The 24,850-nt window shown below is 43.6% G+C and overlaps 1 protein-coding gene across 2 annotated transcripts; it reads right to left on the bottom strand.

Moving 5' to 3' along the window:
* Window positions 1–1,148: 1,148 nt before the first annotated feature.
* On the bottom strand, window positions 1,149–23,099 carry NT5E (5'-nucleotidase ecto). Of its 2 annotated transcripts, none has more exons than XM_065730968.1 (9): window positions 22,613–23,098; window positions 18,073–18,295; window positions 12,972–13,160; window positions 10,733–10,930; window positions 9,600–9,751; window positions 6,145–6,253; window positions 5,211–5,360; window positions 3,577–3,777; window positions 1,149–1,695 (listed from the first exon to the last, which is right to left on the bottom strand). In XM_065730968.1, exons 1-9 carry the CDS (start codon window positions 22,922–22,924, stop codon window positions 1,538–1,540), a joined length of 1,692 nt encoding a protein of 563 aa, XP_065587040.1. In that variant the 5' UTR covers window positions 22,925–23,098; the 3' UTR covers window positions 1,149–1,537. The 2 variants fall into 2 exon arrangements, with proteins under 2 accessions (XP_065587040.1, XP_065587041.1); XM_065730969.1 differs by having other exon boundaries at window positions 1,569–1,655; window positions 22,613–23,099.
* Window positions 23,100–24,850: the final 1,751 nt, after the last annotated feature.

Below are 24,850 nucleotides of genomic sequence, written 5' to 3'. Positions count from 1 at the left end.
GTTATTTCCCTCTGGGCAGCCAAAGGAGTTTGTTCTGACTCATTTAAACAAGCACAACAAACCACAATGAAACCTGACATGCAGATACAGTTCAAAATCTGATGTGAGGGTACAGCTCAGTCCATACGTGCAGTCTCTGCTATTGGTTTTACGCTGGTCTGGAGAAGACCACTCTGTAAATAACTTTAGGAGCTGTATTGACAAATGGCCACTGCCACCAAGGATGGCTGTTCTTTGCCTCCCAGTTCTGACAGTTTAACTAGTGCAGCTCTGTAATCCAGTCTTGTCATGCACAACCCTTGAATTATGTGAATATTCGTTAGCTCTTGAAATTTAAATGCATTGATATTTACCTTAATGTTACGTACCTTCTCCACGTAAGCTGTGTGCACAGTGAGTTGAAAAGGTGAGCTTGGCTCTTTAAAAAAAGAAAAGTAATTCGCTTTCCAGAAAATCAAGGTAGGTTTATTCAAAATTCTGCACATCCGTTTAATACAGCAGTGAACAGTATGGCAGTATGTCGATGGCAGTTCTGAAGGGAGCTTCATGTTTTATCCAACTTCTGACTCTGTACTCATTAGCTTGGCACTTAACAACTGGCTTCTTAAAACAGTCTGTCCATATAGGACAGAGGCTGTTGAGATCACAGCTACGATAAATTCCTGTTATGCTTTAAAAAAGCCCCATTACGGGGCAGCTTCCAAAGGGTGCCCTGGTTCTGCAGGCATCTGTGTGTCTGATGCTCTCTGTGAATGCTGCTGGTACCAGGAACTGTTGGGGTTCCTGAGTAAGTGTGAAATGGAGCATCTTCCTAGAAAGTAACCTTAGATACTTTGTTCTCACTCTAGCTGCAGTCCCCATGTTGGTCATATTAATTGGTGAGGTTATATATTTGATTTGTCAAAATGTGTTGAAATCAAATGAAGCTTTATTAATGGAAAACATAAGTAAGCTGCTGTGTCTTAAAAGTAAAATGCAAAACACTTTTAAAATTGCACATAAATGGACTGATGCTTTTAATGTCATGGAGTTTATTCCAGCTCCTTTAGGCATCGGAACAGGTAAGATATAACTGGAAGCAAGGTAGATTGCTGAGATACAAAGCTTAAACCCTGAGTCAAAGGGAATAATTATATAGCCAATATTATATCTACTTCTAGAAGCTCACTTACATTACTGGAATTGGATTCTCAATCAACTCCCTAAAGCAGCTGAAAGAATGGACCAGTTAAAAAATATCCCATTTTGGTCAGTGGTTGTTTTGTGATGGACCAACTTTGCTTCTTGAAACCTCAACCTTGAATGGTGGGTAATGCCAGTTTGTTTGTGCTTGCTCTTTCATATTGAGGAAAGCCATGAATTCTGCCCCAGACTCACTTCAAAAATGGCCCAGTCACAGATGATCCTTGCTGTTTATTGACTCCATGTGGAAACCCAAACATTTGTTTTCAGGTTTGAGAAGAGAGAACAGTCCTCTTTTCCTGACCTCAGCACCATCTCTATTCTTCACCTTTCTTCCAAATATGAACACTTGAGATCAGGAATAGCAGAATGTTACAGTGAGCAAAGTGGAAATCAGGGTAAGACTTCCTTGGATAAGGCTTCCAGAAGAAAACTTTATTCGACCTTCAACTGCTGGGTAAACTCTCTTCATTCTATCAAGGTAACGGGAAACAACCTCAATGTCAGGTTCACCTAAATAAACAAGCAGAAAAGATGAGTGTTCTCTGCGGCAGCGAAGCCCTGCGCCCAATTTAGAATTGCAGATTTAGCTCAAGCCCACTCTTATATTTGTGACTGTATGGGAACTGCTGAGTCACAGCCTGAACTACTGATGGAGCACCTGGAGAAAAGACCTGGTCAGCCCTGGGAGCACAGGGGAAGGCAATTCACCTGTGTGACCAGAAGGGGTGGAGACAGGTTCTACATGTTAGACCCCATTTAAGGGCTGACTGCCACTGAGGAAGGATCTCTTGGAGATCACTCCTTTGTGGAGGTTCTCCTGTAAGCCTTGATCCTCAGAGACAGGTGAACATTGTTCTTTTTTTGTAACATCATCTTATTGCGCTGATCCCTTTGCTGATAGAGCGACTTTCCTGATTGTTTCTGTCAGAACAGTGTAGGAGGGTGGAGAGTTGGATCTTATGCAGAGATAAAACAACCACTTTGTGGTGCTTTGTAACAAAAAGTTTTGCTGATGCCATATTTTACTGGAGAACAAAACCTTTCCATTGGCTGGCTTTCTTGTCTGCTTCTGATGCAGTGAAAATTGGGGTACCTCCCACCTCCTTCGGGTGGAGTGCTACAGAGCTGGCTTTCTTTTAGGAAGAATATCTATCTGCTCTGGGTACTGCTGTACTGCGCACAAAAATTGTCTGCGATCAGAGACCTCCATGAGTTACTGCAGCAAGCTGTTTTCAGGGGGCCCTTTCTGATCCAGGCTCTTATGCTTCCAAAGGGAACACATCCCTCTTCAAAGCATGGGAAGATGCTGCTGGAACCTTTCAAGCAGTCACCTTTCACTGCTCCCACTGGATTTCTCTCTCTGCTAATTTCTTTCTGCATCAACAGTTATTTACTAACACCTACAGCCCACAACCCCCCTGTATAAACTGTGGACTGAATTTGACTGTAAACATTGCTCCTGCTTGTGAAAGCCAACTTTAAATTGCAACATCCTGATGAACCCAAAAAAAAAAAAAAGTCTGTAACAGAGGTCTGAAAGGAAGTGGTTTTTTGGTAGTACAAACATGTTTAACTGAACCACCAGAAGTATAATCATTGTGGGATCAGAATGTGACAAGTGAAAGCTCTGTATGATGTGGATGTGATCCTAGAAGAATTTTTTTTAGATAGGGCACCATTTCTGAAAACACAGAGTGCATATAATGAATTTCACCCTCAAAAACATTAGAAGTTTCTCTTTGTCCTAAAAGATCCCCACGTCAACCACATGCATGCTGACTTCTAACAGTTTGTGCTACAACTAAGGATCTTAAAACAGGATTGGAGGGCACTCATCTCTGCATCGTGGCTTCTGTCAGCACCCTGAGTGCTGCTGCCTTTTGGCATGGTGCTGTCTGGGTGTGGGCCAATGCCCCCTCCTCTGGTGCTGTTTGCTTGAGCTCTGCGTCCTGGAGTAGCAGAGGAGATCACTGCCTGCAAATACCTACACAGGGTGCAAGTCTGAGGGCTGAAGGACATAGCACCTTTCCTTCAGATGCTTCGTTTACTAATTAGTAAACAAGTGCGAGGCAGCACGCAATATTCACTCTCCAGTATGCACTTCTTTTTTGTTTGGTTGGGGTTTTTTATTTTTTTTTCAGTGGTTTATTATGATTTCAGAACAAAGCTGATTGGTGAGGTTCACCTTCGTGAAACTTTTGAACTTGTTTAAACCTTTGTGATTAAACTGAAAGAAAAAAACCAGTTCCTGACTAAAACCAAACCTAGCATCCCAGAGCCATCATTTTAAAAGCAAATCTATCCAATAAAAGCAAAAAATCTGACGCTTTTGCTACAGAAAGACCTTTGAATTCTTGGGATTTGTCTCCTACATTCTCAGGCCATGCTCACCTTTGCTGTATGCTAGGTGGTTGTCTCTCAGCATGTGGTAGCCATCACCGCCAAACAGCATGTAGGATGGAAGAGTCACGTTGTATATTTCATCCATCTGCAGTGGGACGTAGGCTGGGACTCTGCAGGCCGTACAGAGCACTTCTATGCTAACAACTCTGCTTCCTGGGGCTCTGGAGAGATCATAGACCACGTGGATACCTGCAGGAAATAAGTCTGAGTGCCACTTTAAGCAGTGCCTGTTGAACACATGGGGCTAGAAGCAGAATCCTCCATCATTTTTAAGATGCTTTACGCTTGCTTCTGTGACTGAGAGGTTATGTTGTTTTGAGAGATACTGGTTAATGCCCTGTTTCCTTAGTGCTCAAATGAACTTTTATCCAAGAAAACTCTTGGATAAGAGTTTAGAGAACTGCTGAAATACTGACTCGCCTTGCTTGTCTGGTTGTCTGCTCTCTTCTTATTGTAACTCTCCAGAAACAAACTTTTAAAGCCCGGCAGACTGTTATGGGTAATGAACGCTGTCCTGAAGAAAAGAGAGCTAAGCCAGGACTGAGTGCTGCAGCTCCTATTCACTGTATGAGAATGAATGTTTCTCACAGTGAGCCCTCCTCGTGCAAAGCCTGGAGAGAGCTAGGCTGTGAGAACAGCTCTGCCAAGCATCTGCTGCTCGGGAAGCTTCTAATAGCCTGCCCAAAGCACAGCAGCTCTTCTGACCTTGGCTCTCTTCCTCTTTGACTCTTCTGTCCTAAACTCTTTCCAGAGTTACTACGCAGCAGGCTGCTGCTGCCTTACCCTGGGGTAGGTACATCACTGGTAAGAGCACTTGCCACCTGTGAGATGTGGATTGTGTCCATGGCACGTGGGGGTTCTGGATCTCATGGGGGGTGAGTGCCCCCATCACCAGGCTATGGGGGGAGAGAGGCAAGGAGGGAAATAATTTCTGCCCTTGGGCCTGGCTTTTCTGCTACATAAACAAAGAAATCCGCACAGCATCGCAGGCAGAGCAGGAATAAACATGCCTGTAACCTAGCATGCATCTGGATAAATATCTGGGGAGCTGTGTTTCAAGAAATGCATGTTTTTAATATTAACTATTTGTCTCTAAAATATTTAGAAGCTCACTGGAGCAGTTCCATGGCCTGCTTGGACTAATTCTAAACACGTCTCTAGTCATTAGGCAATGGCACAAACTGATGTGGATAAACCAACAATGGGCAGCAACCAGCAGGGAGGTCTGGTGTGAGGTATGAGGTAGGCTGCTGGTGAGGAACTGAAAACAGGAGATTTGCTTATTCTAGCAATTACTGTGTTGCAGCTCTACCTGACCTGTAGTTAACTAAAGCATTGAGCTGCTGCCACTTACGGGTTACTGAGACAGTGGGGAATCCTGTCTCTGCTGAAGATTCACTGATAGCTAATCTGCTGGAGGGTTCACACAACTCAGCTAAAACATCTCCAGGATAAATAGTGTCAGTTAGTTGGCACACAGGAAGCATGGAGCTGGAGTATGTTGCCAGCTCGCTTTCCGTTCTTTAAGAGGCGACGCAAAGGTCTTCAAGTGTCAGACAAGCAAGGCCTATGGAAAGGAGGGCTTTTTTAGAAAACCAAGGCAGGGAAGGAAGAAAGCATACCTCCAACCTGCAACAGCTCTCCTGTTCCTCTTCCATACCTGCGCACGCTGTGCTCAAAAGCTTCTTTCAGTGTGGAGCCTTTCACCGTTACCAAATCAAAACGCCCTCCAAATGGCAAAACAGACAGCAAATCTTCCATAGTGATGCTACCTGGGGAATGAGACTTTATTTACGCTGGTTTAGGGAAAAAAAAAGAAGCTTACTGTCTTAGGACTGTTTAACCGTATGTTATTTGCCAGGTTCCTTGCAAAACTGTTTGAGAAAAGGAGGGCCAGTGTGGATGTGAGGTGTGTGGGTACTGCTCCAGTGAATGGACCTTTGATGTTAAGCAGCTTAACAAGACCAATAAATCTGTGTTTGATGTAATTTCATGTACAACTATTCGAGATGACAAACCACCAACCTAAGGTGAAGAAAAACAGAAATTGTCACTTTAAGTCTGGCATTTCTTCCAATTGCTTAGGATGACCTCACGTAGCCCTAAAGAAGGATTAAGCTAAAATGAAAAATTATGTTTGTTTTCAATTTTTGTTTGTCCAATATCAGCAAAATGAGATGTGTAAGATTTCAGCATTCAGAAAAAAAACAAATCCATTTGTTTTGCATCAGACTGCAGAAAGCTTCCAGCAGCCTTAGCACGTCCTTCTACAGCAGGAGGTGAAGAGCAGCCACTGCTTTGCTTTCTTCTGCAGCAGCAAGGTGAGAGTGAAATGATAAAGAACACTGTGTATAAATGATACTAAAAGCTTCTAATGTCAGCTTGAGCACAGTTGCGCTGTAGTGGCAGATAACTGTTTCAGAATGTTTGAAATAGTTCCAAAAACTACTCAAGTCCCATCAAAACAAGCCTGTACCTAACACTGTGTTCAGGCTTGCATAATAACTTGATAATTCTTGCTTGAAAAGCTGTCACTCAGCACGGAGCTCTACGTACCATTAGCGCTCTGTTCGTCGATGGATGCCCGTATCCCACCTCCATTCAGGATGCACAGTGAGACGTGGTTCCAAGACTTTCTATCTGGACGTCTGACATTCTCATAAAGCTACCAAGGGAAAATGTTTAAACTGATTTTTAGTCTTCACTTAATCCAGGCTGTGGAAGTTTACACTGTGAGACTGAAAACAGACAAATGGTTTTCTGTCTTCTCCACAATATTACCTTTGTACCAGCTATAAAATACTGATTAAAAAAAAATCATGGCATATCACACTATTTTGCTTTTACAAACTTTTTTAACGACAAAAGTATTTGCCTTTTTTTCTTTAGTGAACCCTCAGCTTTTCCCATGGTCTCTGTGTATAGAACATTACCAGGGAAAAGGATGATTTTTTTTTAATTATTCAAACCATTGTGACAAAGAAGACAATTATTTGAGTGCATTCAGATAATTAGAAAGTTAATAGAACCTTAAATGCATCTGTACACTACAAATATGCAGGGGAATATACTGACTAACCGAGCTCCTGTGGCACATTACAGGGAATTAAAATTTTTCAGCTTCGTTGAGATTGATTTTTGATATCTGGAATGCTCTTGGCAAAGTAGTAAGATACAGAAGAGTGGTGGAATATAAAACAGGCATATTAGATCAGGCCCAAAAATCTACTTCAGGCAGCATCATGCCTCCAACAGTGTCCAAAATCTGACAGAAGCAACTCGCAAGGACAAAATAGAATCTGCTTGAGACACTGTAAGTAGTCAAGAAATGGAGATCAGGGATTTAATCTGCTGGATAAGGGTGATGAGCCTACAGAATCAATCATTAGAAATAACTGAGTAGAAAATGAAAGGGTAAGAAACAAGGATAATAGAAGATACAGTCATTTCCATAACAGAATGGCTATGGTTATGATTTGTCAGTTGCACAAAGAGAAAACTATAGGAATGGCATGACAGAAATCAGTAAATGCCAAGAAGGGCATGTGGAAGTTGGATAGGAATGGGTGTGCTTTCTTGTTTCAAGAATAATGAGAGATGGAAAAGATTCAGCGAGGGATGACAGGGATGGCCAAAGACACTGAAACCCATCTGATGGTGGAATGCTGATATGGGCTGGGACTGTCTGTCCTCATAAAGGACAATGGAAGGAAAATATCTGACATGCGTTAAGATCGTGAGTGGTGTGAAGAGGGTGGATAGGGACCAAATGTTCCAGTGCAAGGACGGCTCCTTGGCCTCCAGCAGGCATCCAGCCAGGGCACAACAGGCAGCTGCTGGGAGCATACTGGAGTACACAACATCTCCACAGGCTTGTCCATGTGTACACTTTGCCCTCACCACCATCCCTCAGCCACTTCTGGAGGCAAGACACTGGGATGGATTTTTCTATTTTCTGCTCTGGTTCAGCCACTTCTCCTTTGCATCCTTCCACTGGATGTTCTGCAAGCTCTGACTTGTAGGTGCAGAAATCCTTTATTGCTCCAAGTTAGTGCTCACTGTTACTCTCTGAGGCCAAATCCATTCTTGAGTTCATAACTCATACTTAATGAGTTGATTTTGCCTGTTGCTGATTTTTTTCAGTCTGAACTATACCTTCTGACTTAGTAGTTGTCTTAGAACAGACATCATTATTATAAATAAATTCCTCAGTACCTAAAAAAAAAAATGTTTACAGTGTGCTCCTGCACTCTTTGCTCTCTCAGTCTTGAACACAGAGGCAATTTAGGTCAAGAGATTACATGCTGCAGTTAACAATTCAGCCATTTCCTCTTTGAGTTCCTGCAAAGTATTTTGTAAAATGCCGTCTACATCTGTCAACCTGTTACTCAGATGTTGGGCTGCTGTTGGACAGTCATCACTGAGCTACATGGACCTCTGTTATGAACAATTATTTAAACAATCTTTCCATGTTATTCTCAGTCTCCAGATTTCCCAGTGCGACTCCAAATATTCAAGCCCACGTTTCAGAAAGGTCTGTTTTATCCCTTGATACCCCTGAACGCACAGTGCCAGACAGGAAAGCAAATGTAGATTTTGTATTGCAAGGAACATAAAAGGCAACCTGTGTGGATTTATGACAAATGCAGACATCTACTTAACTAGAACAGAATTTTACATCTCAGCACACAGTGCACACAATGTGTATCAGGAAAGTCCACAGACAGCTGAAGGACAATGAAATGATTTTCTTTAATCTTAAAGAGTGCCAAAGTATTTGATCCCTTTCTTTTTTTCAAATAAATACATAGTAATATCCAGCGCAAAGCAAGGTACTGCCACAGAACTAAATGCAGAATCCGCAAGTCTTAATCTAATCTGGAAATCAGCCCATGAACTAAAAATTGTCATAAGGATTTCAAGGCCAGATTGGATGGTGCCCTGGGCAGCCTGGTCTAGTATTAAATGGGTAGGTTGGTGGCCCTGCCTATGGCAGGCAGGTTGGAGATTCATGATCCTTGATGTCCCTTCCAACCCAGGCCATTCTGTGATTACAATGAAAGCTATCCCATGGACTGGATAAACAGCTTTTGGGAAACACCTAAATGAAAAGTTTTCATTATTAAATGCAGTTTGATTTTGTGGCAATGCTAGCAGAGATCTATGACAATTCTTTTTCTGGAAACAGTCACACTGGTAAACATTTCTCTCTGAAGTACACAAAGGAAATGATGCTACTGTGGGAGAGTAAAGCAATCCAAACTAGTTTGTTTAAAACTGTTCAGAGCATTCTGGTATGATTTGATGAAGCACAGTGACACCTGTAGGAGCACAGCAGGGCTCCATGCCAGTGTGCTGGGATCACTGAGGTCTTCCCATTGGTCTGCTAGGGCAGGCCTACCAGCCAGGGCCTGTCCTAAGGCACTGACCAGGAGTGGGGCAGCCAGAATCACCTGGAAAACCCCAGAAACTGAGAAACTCTGTGGAGATGGGCAGGGCTATGGGGAGCCAAAGCCTGACCCTGGGGCTGGCACTGGGTCCTCAGGTAGATGGGCAGGGACAGCAAGTGCTGGTGGTGCCCTCAGGGCTGGAAAATACTCTTAAGAATTTCCAGCTCCTGAGTGTTGGCTCTTTTTCACAAAAAGTCCGTAAAAGGGCACTGCCAGCACTGGCTGAGACAAAAGCACGGGGCGTGCTCACTTGTCAGAGTGAGAATCAGCAGCAGACATGGGCAGCTGAGCTGGTGCTTCCTCTCTCTTAAAACTTCAGCCTCAACATCTGCCAGAGCCAACTGTGAACAAACAGTTCTCTATATAAGGGTTTATATCGAGAATAAAGTAGTCCCTACTCTACAAAGTAAGATTTGCTGCAGCCTTGCTCTTGCCTGGTCTTTCAAAGGAAACATGAGACGAGAAAGCAGCAGAGAGCCCATGCAGTGAGAGCTCAGAGACATCTGACCACCCTAAAATTGTACATAGATGTGATTGCCACCTGTGGTGGCAGCTTCTTACCACGGCATCACAGAGCAAGTTCCCCATGTTGCATTCTCGGAAACGGCATGCTTCGCTTGTACCGTTCAGATAAACGCTAGTTTTGCCAATCTCTTTAGAGTAATTCCCCAAGTTCTTCCTCCACCTTTCCACTTCTTCTTTAATCTGCTCATCTACACATTAGCAAAGAAAGTGTAAAGTGAGCGATGCACGCATTTTCAATTTATACAAAACTCAGGAAAAAAACAAACCATGCTCTCTTAGTTTCTAAAATGTTACCCATTCCCTAGAGACTTTTCCAACCATATGGCATCCACGCTCATTCTAAACAAAGCTTAGGGAGGGAGGCAGCAGAACTGTGCAAACCACTGAGTAACTTATTCTCTTGCCACAGCAAGGCCCCATCTTCCGTTCCACTTACATGTACTTTCACCCAGTCCTAATGCAACTTCTGAACAATGGAGTTTCTGGCATCTGCCTTGAGAGATGGCAGCTTCTATTCAAGAATTTGTAATACACAAGTGAGCCTGGTGTTCACTTCATCATCTCTTCTCCCCACCCGTCCTTCTCCCCCCCTTCTAAAGATAGCTCCTTCCCCTTCAGTGCTGTGCTAAAGGGAATACCTGCTCAAATATCAGTGCCAAGGAATAAATCCATTATAGAAATTAACTCTGTACACACATTTGTGCAAATCTAATTCAGTCAGAAAATTAATAGATGAGAGAATGCTTGTGTATACAGAAGTCATAACTGCTTTATTAATCTTAAGCCATTTGCCATGTAACTTTGACAGCAACATTTATAATGTTATGTTAAAACTGTATGTTTATAAAATCACAGCACCTATGTATCTGAATTTTTGCTTTTTACTGATTTCTTAGTGGGAAGATAATCTATCACCCGAGTTCCCATGACAGGACTCTCAGTAATTTTAAACAGTCAAAGACATGCATTTGTGCATATTTGAGGGCCTTTATATCTCACACTTTAGAAAAGGAAATGCGATTCAACAGCAACACAGCCTGAACTCCACTCTGAAGTGAGCTGTGAGTAGTCCCTAGAAGAAAGCTGAATTCTTCTGCAACACTTTGCTACGTATTTAACACAGCAATACTCTGCTTGTTGTAGAGCAGGCAAACTCAAATTCCACTTACCTTCGGGAACACTGCTGTCCAGCAGAATAGGATTTCCAACTGCTTCAACTACATTTCCTTTCTTGTCAAACGTAACATTTAAGTAACCGAGATATTTTCCATAGGCATATGCTTGTACCACTGGCACCTTCCTCCCATCATCTGAGTCAACCATGAAGGGATATGGGCCAGCTGGCTGCTCAGTGGAGGGAGGGGTTCCTGTGCAAAACAACCATGTAAAGAGGGGCTTCAGCTCATGTGCCCTTCAAGGAATTGTAAGAATGACATTTCAGATGCCTTTCATGTTTAAAATATAAATAGGATATTAACAGAACCAACTACGAGGGCAAATGCACGTTTAGTTGTTTCAGTTATGTTAATTCATAAGAGAGGGTGTTGTTTGAGGACCCGGGCTCTAATAACCACAACAGTATTTTTTAAATTGTGACAGCACACATCACGTCACAGTAGCAACAAAGGCACTTTTCATTCTGATGATCCAAATCTAAGCCTCTAAGTAGTGCACACATACCATCCTCTGGCTGAAAAGCCTTCACACTACAATGCTCTGTACCAGATAGAAAAAGAATGGGAATAAAACACAGGAAAAAAAAGAAGTGTTGAGATAACACACAGCCAGAATAACACACAAGCAGTTCTGTAGATTTTTTATCAACACCCAACTGATTCTTACTACACCAAACTCAGTTTCCGAAATTTCAGACAGGCTGCAAATCTGCTGCAAAAGAAAATGTTATCAGCATGAGTTAAGCAGCCATGGATTTAAAACTTAGTGCCCTGCAAAGTTTAAAGAGCATTTACACATTGGAAGCAGATACATTAAAGCAGATTTCCAGAGCTCTTGGCTCAATCAGCATAGCCTACTGCAGATTTAGAAACCATCAGGGGAAAGAAGAGGCAAAGCAAGCCACACAGCACCTGTCCCAGAGTGCCAGCCTCCTCCCCGTGTCCTGGATAATATACCTGAGTAGCATCACACCCTCTGATACTCCCATCAGCACCTCTACCCCATCACCATGAAAGGCCCACGTTGGGTGGCTCCAAGAGGTGTCACATGTGTGGTGACAGGTCCTGCTGCAAAGCCCCCCACAGCCTGCTGCTCTTTTCCATGCATGGGAATGCTTCCCTCTCACTCCAATGGCTGAGAGCTGGGCCGCCCGCAGGCGGGCGCAACTGGGCGTATAGAAGGGGGAGTGGAAGGAAAGCACACTCCTGGCTTCCACTGCTCTCAGCACAGCTGGTTTCCTCTCATTTGTGGTTGTTTATGTAGCATGAAATCCGGGGATGATAAGCATGACGAATATTCCTCCCAGAACTCCAGTGCAAATCATATTCATCTCTAATCCCTCTTCTTCTCAAGAGGGAATGACCGTAATAAATGACAAGCTGAACCAAGTCCACAAGAGAACCATTTTTTCCTACTTTTAAGCCGGCTGACAGAGTTGGTTTCTTACAGGAATCCAGGTCCCTTCACTATTGGATTTTTATTTTGGGAAGAATTGAAGAATTGCCATAACTAATGAGATCCCTGAAGTGTTTATGCATACAAAAGTGGCTTTAGATTTTTGGATCTGGAAAAAGAACTGGTTTGATCTTTTGCCCTCCTCTATTCTTTGAACAAATGGAACATTAGCAAGAGAAAGTTATGCTTTCTGGACATTATTTTAGTTTCTATCTGTCTATGGCTAATGAGTCTTTGCAAAGGAGTCTGCCTTCCACCATATAAATCCATGATGAATGCACACACTGAGTACTGTGTCCATCCTTCATTTTCCCGTCTCCAAAGCAGTTCAATAAAACTGCAGAAAAATGCCACCAGCAGGCAGCAGGCTGCACACAGTAAGAGAAAAAGAGCAAGGCCCCTTGCAGGACATGCAGGTCAGAGGTAGAATGCCCTACGACAGGATGATGTGTGGAAAGGCTGAAAGGCTCAAGGGGAGATGGGGCAAGTTCAGGGAAGAGAAGTTCCAGCGGTGACTAGGAAATAATAAGGAGCTGCTTTGGGCTTGTGTGCTTCCTGAGCTGCGAGCTTCTGGCAGCATATTTGAGTACAGTGTCTCCACAGGCCAGTCCATGTCACCACATGTTATCACCATCACCAAAGGGTGAAGTTATGGATAGGTACCAGGTACGAATATGGCCAGCACTGCTGGCAGTAAACTATATTTGTCCTCTCCGTTTAAAGAGAAACAGTTTCAGCTTTGGTTTAGAAATAACATTTCAGCACAAAATAAAATACCTGTATAGAGAAATGTGTTTGTATGTCCTCCAATTACAACGTCCACTCCTTTCACCTTTTGGGCAATATTTTTGTCCACAGTAAAGCCAGAGTGCCCTAGTGCAATTATTTTGTTCACTCCCATTGCTGTAAGTTTGTCCACTTGCACTTGCAATGCTTCAATTTCATCTTCAAAGATTACATCATTCCCTGAAAAAAAAAAAAAAAACAGGAGGAAGCACAAGTGAATATAGTTACAAAGCACCTTAATTACATGTTTTTCTAACACAAATTTGATATTGGATTCTCTTTTGTACAGTTAATGGCTTTCAAATGCTCATAGTTGGTTCAAGCTCCTAACCTGAAGTTCTCTAGTCCCTCAAGAAAGACTAACTCAAGTTTTCTGTACTGAAATGTACTTGCCTATACTAAATAAGTTAAAACTCCACAAAAAAACAAACAAAAACCAATGCCAATTATGACATAAAAAAGTTGAACGGCTTTAAAAATTATTTTTATTATTATTTAGCTGGAAAAAGGAATCAAAATATGTCAGCAAGTGCCTGGGTGTAAACGCTTGCACATAGAACTACGCAGCTTTTTTCTTCCCAAATTATATTTCTTTGAGATCTTCTCTCTCCACTTGGCTTAAATCTCTCTCTTTTTACTGTACATTCATCTCATCTTTTTTCCCCACTTCTGAGGCTTTAAGCATCAACTGCTCCAAAGTCCTATCTGTAAAAAAAGACAAATGATCTCATCTAACGTGAACCTCTGTCAGTAACACCAAATGACAGCACAGCAAATGAGCTGCTGTCCCAAAATGAGAACATAAAGAATGGAGAGTCTGGAAAGGAAAAAGCTCTTCCGGATGGGCAATGTTGGGAAACTCACAATCTTTCTGAAATGTTTCTATGCCTGCTGAAATTATTGTAACGTGACAAACAGTTAGAAGAACATTAGACAAATAAGGACTTTCATCCTGGTCACAGTGCTTAGGGTTGCGCAAAAGGACTTCCTATGTAAGAAGCTAATTTCTTCAACAACATTTCAAGAATAGAGTCAACAAACTGTCAGCATTAACTGTTCGGTGAAGACAACTGAATAACATTTCAACCAATTCCTCATCTACCTAATGTCTCTTCTTCCTGTAGTTGTTCAATCAAGCAGTTTTGAAATATGCCTTTAAAGTCGAAAGATTTACATGATTTCATAACAAAGGGAGGAGTGAAACTAATTCTTAATTAAATGCAAAACGTCTCAGGAAATGAAGAGGAAACTGCTACAATAGAAGAGATAAAAGGGGGTTATATAAATTCCCGCTGAATAGCTCTGCAACTGCCAGAGGGAATCTCTGTACTGCACATTTCAGAGCAAATTGTGTAGAGCATCCCCACATTTTTTCTTGAGGACCTCTTCTTAGGATCAAAGAGTCAGAAATTAATTGAGGTTGGAAGGGCCCTCCAGGGGCCATCAACTCCAAAACCTACTCGGAGCAGGAACTCAAAGCCATATGAGGCTGCTCATGTCCTGTCCAAGCAAGATGAAAATCCACAGCCTCACTGGGCAACCTGCTTCATGGCTTAGCCACCCATACCATGACAAATCTTTTCCTTACATCCTGCCATAATTTCCTGTTGTGCTACTACAGCCCATTGTCTCTTGTCCCTTCTATGGATCCTTCTCAGAAAAGTATCTTCCTGTTTTCTCTATTAAGACAATGGAAGACTTAAATTATATCCCCCTTAGCCTTCCTCCTCCAGGGCATCAGCTTCAGCCTCTCCTTCAGCCTGACCAAAGCTGGGCCTAGTGCAGAGCTGCTTGCAGAAGACAAAGTCCGAGAAGTGCTCCATGAATGTAGGCCCTTGAGTGCACTCATTTGTGAACCAGCTACAACAGCCACGCACACTGAGCCATGGAGATGAGTTCTGTAGAGAGCTAAGCTAACCCTCCAAACGAAGGGCTAGACGTGGACTGGCTGTGACAGCAGGCAGTTCCTTGTATCCTCAAAAAGGACTGCTGCTTTGGGGATGCAAGGATTGCTCTCACAGCCTCCCCCTGACCTAGCCATGTCACAGCACACAGCTTCATGTCTCAGCCATTGCACTGCTTCATCCAACTTAGCTGAAACTGGCCGGCAGGTTCAACACTTGTACAGCGGGGAACTGCAAGAGCAATTGAATTTTTCATTTCTCTAAGGAATGAGGCAAAAAGCAACATACTGCCTAGGGCTCCGTTGCCCATTAAAAAAAAAAAATCTGAATTGAAATAAGATTCTTAACTAAGAATTATCTACTGTTTCTGTCAGTATTTCACTTCTCTCTCTATTTATTAAGTTGAGGTGACACTCTCTTCTCCTTTTAGCCAGGGGTAGATTTGCAGATAAAACATACAAACTGAATCAAGAACTCACTTCATGTGAAAAATATTATGCAACCCAGCCAGAACAAAGTGGATAAATGGAATTTAAAGTTACACTGTAGAAAACTGGCCAACTTGGCATTTTAAGTAAATATTTTTTCTGCCATTAGGGTTTTTTTGGAGTAAGCTGCTTTGGGTTTGTACCTTACACAAAAAGTGGACAAAACTAGACATACTGTTTCACAACAACAGATGGGTATGTAGCACTTCTCAGGACACACAAAGACAGGAATCATTTTGGGAGTTCACAACATAAAGAACATCTAGAACAAGTCAGACATTCAGTGAGTTGGTAGCATCGTGTACAAGAAAGTCAATCTTGAGATTGTATCAGACACTAGTCTGTCAGCGTATCAAGGCATGAACAACTCTTGCAGGACATGTGGCTGAGCGTTCAGCTCAGATAGCTGTACACAGCCACTCACAGGGGAACTTCAGAAAAACTGCCAATTGGCTCTAATCTATAAATTGTACTGAGTGCTCCCCATCCCTATGGTTTCCCAACAGCGAAATTAACACTACCTTCAGCGAAGATTAAATGTTCCTCCAGGATAGCAACACTGAGGTTTAAGGACTGCTTAATTTTAGCACGCTTCAGTATGTTAGCTGTTTTACACTAAAAGTACAAGCTGTAATTTCATAACTGTGTTTTGTTATTGACATTTAAAGATGAAAGAAATCATACTTTCAAAAAAAAAAAAAATCCATGGAAAACAGTGGTGTAGGAATTCACATTTCAGCATTTTTGAGCTTCCCATTATGAAGTCCTGAAAAATGTCCTAAGAGTGCACAGCATGCCAAAGCAATTTCAGCTCGGACTGAGCAAATTGCACTGAGAAGCATGTAGAGATCAGCAAGAGAACGAGTTTAAAATTCACTCTTTATGTTATTCACGGCACTGAGGCTGATACCTGTTTTGCCACTGACCCTCCTCTGCCACGACTGTATCAGTCTGAAGTACTGCTAGGTCCTAGGTTTTAGCCACTGAGATACACAAACATATTTTGAACTCAGTTTTCAAAGCTTCTTAATGTTCCTTCACTCACTGAGAAGGCAAAGCAGAAAGCTATAAAAACCCTGATCACTATAAATGGTAGCTGTTAGATTTTGCCCTGCTGTTCAGTTACACTGTGAGATATACTTAGCTTAGCGCTTCTTTGGCTGCTTATGCGGAGCTAACAAGCTTTCCCTTCTAATATTGTCTTTTCTAGTCATGGTTGCTGATAAAATGTCTTGGCATATTGAGACATTCAATATAATATTTCTATGTTACTGGAAACGCATTTAAGTGCTGCAAAGAATCAGTCCAACGTTATCCAGATTTTCCTCTAGTGGCGTCATTCGAAAGGAAATCAGCCTGATTCCTTCCCCACACCAACGCTGTCGTTTGGCAAAAGAGCAGAGATTACTTTATTAACTGTCATAGAAGAACAATATTGGACAAAATTGGGTGTATGAAGAGTTCTCAGACTCAGCATGTTGTCAGATGATACCGGTACGCTCTCATGCACTGGTGAAATTCTGTTGCCTACTTACACAAAACACAGATCCATTTTCTTTTTCATTAGGTAAAAGAAAAGCCAGACGGGACTCCCAAAACAGTACTGAAAAACAGGAGTCAGATACAGAAGTCTATTCTGACCTCATACATCCGCTCCTTGATAGTTTAAATAAACAGAGTAAGAATTAAATGGCATGGAAGGAACAGTTTTACGTCGTAATACATGAATATTCCTTTTCTCAGGAAAGATACGCATTACTGCTTTATTACTGCCCAATGGAAAGAGATGCAACACTATGAAATCTCCTTTTCAGTCCAGAAAAATGCATTAAATCAGTTCCTTTTAGAACCTACAGAAATCCAGGAAAAAAAGTCAGATTTTCTCAGAATGGGACTGAACAGTGAGCCTGCAGTGACTCAGATCTCCTACGGCTGATTCAGATGTTTCCATTTTATTTTATTTATATTTATTCATTTCCATTTTATTTTACTAAAACCAAAAAAAAAAACCCAAACCCCTAAAGTGTTGGAATAAATAGTCAGAAATTGAAAAGTCTTCCTCATCAACTCTAATTTTACTCATGAATGAAGCAATTGTGGTAAAAGCTGAATGCGTGTTTCTTCTTTAGTCTAATTTCTGGAAATATCTGAGAGGCCAAAAACATCTTGGGCAACTTCTGCTTCAAAAACACAGAAGCTTTCCTTGCTTGTACTAGTGCTTAAGTGTGGAGGCATCCGTGAGTACAATTTCAACACAGAGCGATGTATTTACCTGAACACACACCACTCTAGAGACAAGCTGTATTCACGACGTAACACTTATTTAAATGGATAAATAGCAATATGAATACAAATTAAAGAAATAAATCACCAACACAAATAAAACAAAACAAACCACAACAGAAGTGCCAGTAAAACTCCCCAAACAACTCCCCCATTTTCCCACAATCTCACTGACCTTTCTATTATTCTTCGATACTCAGTGATGCACGATAATTTAGTTCTGAATGAAAAAAGCTTTCCGTGTTAGCAAACCTTCACCGCTTTAAAGATGAGGAAGTTAGAAGGCTCAATCATACAGGGATATACTAACAAAACAACAACCTTTCCAACTGAAAACACTCATCATCTCTGGGTTCACACAGGCGGGTAAGCAATGAAACAGCAGTAAAGGGTGTAGACATATTAAAGAAAACATACCTGGCTGCGAAAGAAAGGAAGTCTCCTGTGTAGTATAGCCAACAATGCCTATTTTTTCTGAATCGATATGTAGTATTTTAAAAGGATGAACGTATTTCATCATTTGTTTTCCTAATGGGGTTTGTCCCTTAATGTTTGCACTCAGGATTGTAAAATTAGCAGTTCTAAGTAGAGGATCCAATAATCCACGCACACCTTCATCAAACTCATGGTTGCCCAAAGCCTGTGAAAACCAGAAGAAAATGTAAGATACTTCCTCCAATTCACTATAAATACTCTTATAAATGACATACAAGGTATGTTTGAGAAAACTAAGTCTGTGTGCTAGGGAAGAATACCATTTCTTGTCTAAACCATCACACTTCTGTTTCCCATAAGCACAGAAATGTTAGTTCTTATGGTTCAGCTTTCTGCTTTTCAGACATTCTTATATCACAGAATCAAATCACTGAACTGTAGGGGTTGGACGGGACCTCCAGAGATCATGGAGTCCAACCCCCTGCCAGAGCAGCTCCCTAGCCCAGGTTGCACAGGTAGGCGTCCAAGCGGGTCTGGAACGTCTCCAGAGAAGGAGACTCCACCACCTCTCAATACAGATGTGAAACTGGGAATCTAAGATCTAAGTAAGTGCCTGTATTCATAATTAAAATTCATAATTCAAATCAGAACCCAGCAGTTTTACATCCTCAAGCTACGAAAGGATTAACAGTAACAAGCAAGTAAAACATGCATTATGAGTAAGGAAAAAAAAATCTGAAAAAATGTTAGAAGCTAATCACAATGTATGTTATCTTTAAAGAAAATGTATTTTAAGAGCTCATGTAAGGACTGCAAATTTTAAAATATATTGATCATATTTAGCAATAATTCTTGAGGCAACATGCCTGAGCCTCCAAGTATAGTCCTAGCCAGAAAATCACCAGATAGGGCAGCTATGCAGAAGCTCAGCTCACACAAGAACCTTGTAGCACCCCAAGGTGTTAGGAAAAAAAAAAGGATCCATCTACTGAAAGGTAGTGATAGTTGGCACCTGTAACAAGATTCCAGGTGGCAATTGAGTAGAATATGAAAGGGGTGCTGAATTCAGTTAGCCATCTCCTCTAAACAAAAAGGTGCTCATTATTTCATCCTGAAGGTTAAGGAGGAGAAGCTGTATTCACCATCTAAAAAGGGTTATATGCCTCCCTGCTCTAGAAAACTGCATCTTTGTTCCCCTTCTCCAAACATACTATGTAAAGGAGGATCCTGAAGCCACAACAAGCATGGGAGGTGAGCAGCTGACCAATGACTTGACAGTGTATTTCCTCTGGGAGAGATGAGACTTCTGGCCACTCTGGCCCCCACAGGCACAGAGTTGCTAAGCCTGCATGACAGTGGAAAAATCAGGACATCAGCAAGTCCTTACATATCTTGCATTTGCAACCAATTGCTCCTGCTGATGCTAGCGAGAAGACTGCTACCACCCCAGGGAAGGAGGCAAACTGTTCTCATGCTGCTGCTTCTCCATTTTTCAAACAGAACCGAGAACTACCTTGAAGAAAAATCCGGACTTCAGAAAACATAATGTGTTATGACTGTATTTCATTTTTAACTGAATACTAACTGCAACCTAACCTGCAGCAAAAGAAGGAAAGAAGAAAAAAGAATCAAACCTATGGAAACTCATTTTGATGCCAACTGATGTTCTGAAAGAATGGTGACAGACTAATGGAGCATCCCAGAATGGTAGCAAGCCATTTTCTTTTTGGCTGATGCACATACCTTTTGTTCATCCTAAATACATAACTATACCCCAAAACAACTTGTTGCAAATGAAATAAGAATTGGAATTGTTTATAGCTGCCATTAGCTTGTCAAGGAAAAAAAAAAAACAACCTTATGAAACCTTGTTTCTCTTGGCTTCATAGCTTGCATTTGGATTATTTAATGTCCATTAGGATAAAAGCTTTGATCAAAACTTTTCCCATGATGTGGGCAGTTATAAAGTCTCTTATTCATGAGAAATCACTGGGTCTAATAATACAGTCTTATTTTTGATGTGGCTTTTCCTCTGGGGAGAAGGATGTGCTGCTCACTTGGGGTTCCTTTACCCAACCACTATTATGCACAGAGCTCCTATGACTTTCTAATCTTCGAGAATAACCCTTCAACAAATCTGGATTCACTGATCAAAACAAAAATGATTCAAGGGATTCAACACCTCCTCTGTGAGGACAGACACAGAGTGCTAGGGTTGTTCAGCATGTAGAAGGCTCCAGGGAGGTCTGATAGCTTCTGTATCTAAAGCGCAGGCTGTAAGAAAAAGGAAGAAAGACTCTTGAGCAGAGTCTGTTGTGACAGGACAAGGGGAAGTGGTTTAAAACCATAAGAGGGGAGATTTAGACTGGATATAAGGAAATGGTGTGGTGGATGCCACGTTCCTGGAGACATCCAAGGCTGGACCAGGCTCAGAGCAACCTGATCTAGCTGTACATGTCAGTGTCCTTGCAGGGGAGTTGGACTAGATGACCTGACTTTTAGAGGTCTCTTCCAATTCAAGCAGTTCTAAGATTCTTTGACAATAGGGAATAAACAGAAAGATGCCAGAAAGATGCAGGCATATCGCATGTGGTCATTTAATCCCCATTTCACAAGAATCAAAGCTGAAAATATTTCAAAAAATCAGGATGCAAATTAACATATGGATGCAATTTAAGAGCAAAACTAGAATGCTTCTCTCACCCCACCAGGTACTGCCTCTGTGGTACTTCATGTGGACCTCAGTACAGATCACACCAAAAAGGAAAGCTAGTGGCATGAGGATTTGGAACACAACACCTAGCTAAAGAGGATAAAATAGACTTAAAGTGATAGCGGGCACAAATGAGAAAACGAGAAAACTAAAAAAAACCAAGTTTGTCCCACTTGTGGAACAAACCTGGTAACACTGCCGAGCTGCCCCGAACACCCCCTTGGCTCTCCTGCCCTCATCCTGTAATGATTTCTGTGACTCATGTTCCCTTCATCCTGTCTGCAATCCTCCTTTGGTATCTCAGCTTCCAACCATTTTGGTAAGCTACACCCCTTCTGCCAAGGCTATGACTTCTCAAATTCTACTTACAGAAGCACTGGCTCACCTTTCTGCAGCATGGCTCTTAGCTCGCTCCCTGTGCACGTGGCTGACTACTTCACCTAAGGTACATAAACATTCAGTACAAGCCTCTGGATAGTCAGTGTGGTTCAGATTTTTTTTTACTTTTATTTTATTACAATGAAAAAGCTAATGAGATGTCCTAACGGAACTGCCGATGCTTCCTACATTACATCTTCCTAAAACTGGGAACTAGTTCGATTTTGCCTAAAGGAACCTCTTCCAATACAGCCAGGACTGAGAGAACTCCAGGCTTGTCCACGGACCAGATCAGCAACCACTGAGGGTGAGAAAGGGGCAGCCAGCAGCAGAGATGGGAAGGAAGGTGGAAAAAAACATCTTGAGTATCGTTTTCCTGTGCTCCAGAACCCCAAAGCCTTTCCCAGTTCTGCAGGCACACATTCTTCCCCACCATTACTGGGCGGAAACCCTGTGGCAATGTTAGTTTTAAAATTAAACAGTTCAGGAGGCCAAGCCAACAATGAGCAGCATCCCTCGCAGCACTGCCTGCCTGGCTTAAGGTATGTCAGGAAAGTGCATGGGATAACGCTTCCCCTTCTAGAACTGGGAAAGGAAAAAACACTCCTTTCCACAGAAAGCAAGATAAAGACAGAGGATGCAATTTGCTCAGAGCAAGATTTTCCCCTCAAGCTGTCAGCTGTGGTGAAATAACTACACACTCCCAAACGTAATTTCCATCCCTCTCCTCCATTTGGTGTCATACACAAGCAGAGCAAATCACAATAATTCGTTATCATTCTGGGCAGAGAGAAGAGGTTTAAGAACATAGGGTGACCATGTCCCCCCAGGCTCATCCCAAATCGCTCGGAGGAGACAGAGTGGAGGGGCAAGGTCGGCTCCCTCAGGTGTGGTGACGTTCCCCAGGCTACCTGCAGCCTGCTGCAGCCAGAGCCACTTCGCACCTGACCCTTACGTCCCCTCGCAACCCCGGGACTGGCAGGACAAAGCACGAGCGCGGGAGTTGCGACTAAGTCCCCAAATCCAAACCCTCTGAAGCAGCGCTGCCACTATGCAATTGTGCTGCAGCCCCCAGCATGCACGGCCAGGTTTAACCCCTCGGGCCTTTGCTTCTCGACCCGTTAAGCCGGTCTCGGCGTTTTCGATCAATTCCACCGAGCACCTCTCCACCGGAACCTCTCCAGCACGCTCGCTCCAAGCCCGTGCCGACCGCAGCTCTTCAGCCGCATCCCATCCTCTCCGCAGCCTCGGCACGCGCTGCGCTGCTTGGCTGCCGCCTTTAAGCAGCGGGATGCCGTTCACTCAGTTCACCGCTTCTCTTGCCGTCCCTTATCCCCCCAGACATTCGCGGCCGCTCCGCAGAAACGAGCCAGGCAGGCACACGGCCGGCACCCCGGGGAGCGAGGGAAGCCCCGCACCGCTCCTCTTTACCATGGCATCGTAGCGCAGGAGGTTCATGAAGTGCACGGCCTCCCGGCCCTTGAAGTGGGAGAACCACACGGTGCCCTGGTACTGGTCCCCGGCGTCCAGGAGCAGCACGTTGCGCCGCGCCGCTCGCTCCGCCGCCACCCGCGCCGCCCGCCGCGCCACGCCACCGAAGCAACCCCGCGGCCCCTCCGCGCAGCCCCGCGCCTCCACACGCGCGTGGACGTCGTTGGTGTGCAGCAGGGTGAGCTGTAGCCCCGCCGCCGCGCTCAGCCGCAGCCACAGGCACAGGCAGAGCGCTGCCGAGCCGCGCGCCATACCGCGGGCTCCGCGCCTCTCCGCGCCGCCGGGCGGAGGCGGGGCTCGAGAGGATCCGCGGGGATGGACGCGCGGGCGGCGGGCACGGAGAGCGGAGGAGGAATCAGGCGGCGGCGACGGGACAAACTCCAGCGGCTCCCGGGAAGCCTCGGTGAATGTTTAGTGCGGCGAAAGGAGTTTCTCCAGCTTAGATGAAAGTGCTGGTTCCACCCAGCCTTTCCCCTCCCCTTTCTCCGACGATGCTTAAAATAAAGCGTGTTGTTTCAGTCTCAGAATGACTTTAAGAGTTGCTTTAATTGCAGCTTTCGTGTTCGCAGTGTAGGCTCTGTGACTATTTCTGTGGTTAAACACTGCTGACGGTTGCGGCGTGGCGTACGCTTGCAGGCAGAAAACATGACACAGATGCCTTAAATAAACAGCTTGTAGGGGAGATGTGTGGGGTGATCGCCTTTTGGGTAAATCAGAGACCGATGGCTCCCACCTGCCCCCTTTAAGTCGCATATCCACAACACAACAGATGACCAAATCTACCGAAGAAAGTTATCTTTTGAAGTGCTGCAACTTCCCTACGGTTCCCTGAGACCTTTGGACAATCTCACACTGTAAGTGGAGACTGTCCGGTCCATTTCTCCCCTAAGAACAGAAGTATCCCCACGACATGGAGAAGTGTCAGTGTCCCGCAGCCCTACCGAGGCTGTGTGAGCCGCTGTCTCCTTGCTGATGTGTCACGCCACGGTTTCCTGGGCATCCAAAGTCTGCGAGGTGGAATCTGGACTCATTTGGTCTGTTAGTTTCCTCAGATGGCTGGAAAGTAAATACACCCGTGTTTTCTTCTGCGGTGACTATGATCCACTGTCCCTGTGCTCCCATACGTGACCTGAATTAAAATAGCTGTGGTACTTTCTCATTTCCCTGGAGGATGGTGCTGTGTGGTGCCTATCCCACCTCTGGGAAATCCCCGGTGGCAAAATTTTGGGTGTCACTTCCTCTCCTCTTTTTCATGTCCCCCTCCACTGCCTCATGAGAACAGCCTGGTTGGGAACCAGTTTGAAGCCAAGACACTTTACATCTAGGTGTTCACACTCAGATGCCAACACCTGCTCTGGTTTGGCTAAACCTTCAACTGCGGCCAATGGACATTTGGTTGGCACAGTCAGTGGAACTTGGAGAATGAGTCAGTCACTCCAGAGCAGACACATGAGCTGTGATTCATTACCTAAACTAAGATGCTGGCTGGTGATCTCCTGGTGTCCCTCTAGAAAAGACCATCTCCTACAAGTCTTTGGTCCTACCCACCAGCCTCATGAGTCTTGCTTGGGCGTCTCTGAGCAACTGAGTGCCACCTGCCATGGGCTGTTCCTTAGGACACATTACTCCCTGAGTGACTCAATCTCCACCAACTTTATGAGAATTCAACCTGCTCATTGCAGGTAGAAAGCAAACATCTGTTCTGGAGTCAGACATGCCCCTTCATCCTGATCCAGCAGCCTTGCTCTGAAACTGCTGTCCAAACAGCAACTCCAGCATTGTCAGATACCCACAAACTGCTAGGAAGTCAGTTGTGTTGACAACAACAACAACCATGGCTAGCCACTTTCTTTCTGAATGGGCAGGCTTGCCTGCACGTGTGCACCTACCACCATTTAGCTTGTTGGCACCTCTCTGACTTTATCTTCTTTCCTTGCCAATCATAGTTCACAGCCACACAATTTCTAAGCAAGTCCTGGTCCTGCCCTCCGCGGCTCAGTGCAAGCATGAGGACACTGCAAAAAATTCAAAAGGAAGCAGAATGTACTTGCACACACAGTACTGTTTTTGACTTGTACAGCACAGCAGAGCCTTAAATTCCAGAGGACTCTCACTTTTGAAACAGGAATTCTTTAGTCTGGTCAGGGAGAGTGTGTTGGAAACAGCCTGGGATGTTCC

Source organism: Cyrtonyx montezumae, unplaced genomic scaffold (genome assembly GCF_038088225.1).
Source record: "Cyrtonyx montezumae isolate F1298 unplaced genomic scaffold, pur_monq_1.0 scaffold_13, whole genome shotgun sequence".
Classification (NCBI taxonomy): Eukaryota; Metazoa; Chordata; class Aves; order Galliformes; family Odontophoridae; genus Cyrtonyx; species Cyrtonyx montezumae.
This window is presented reverse-complemented; position numbering and strand designations above follow the sequence as displayed.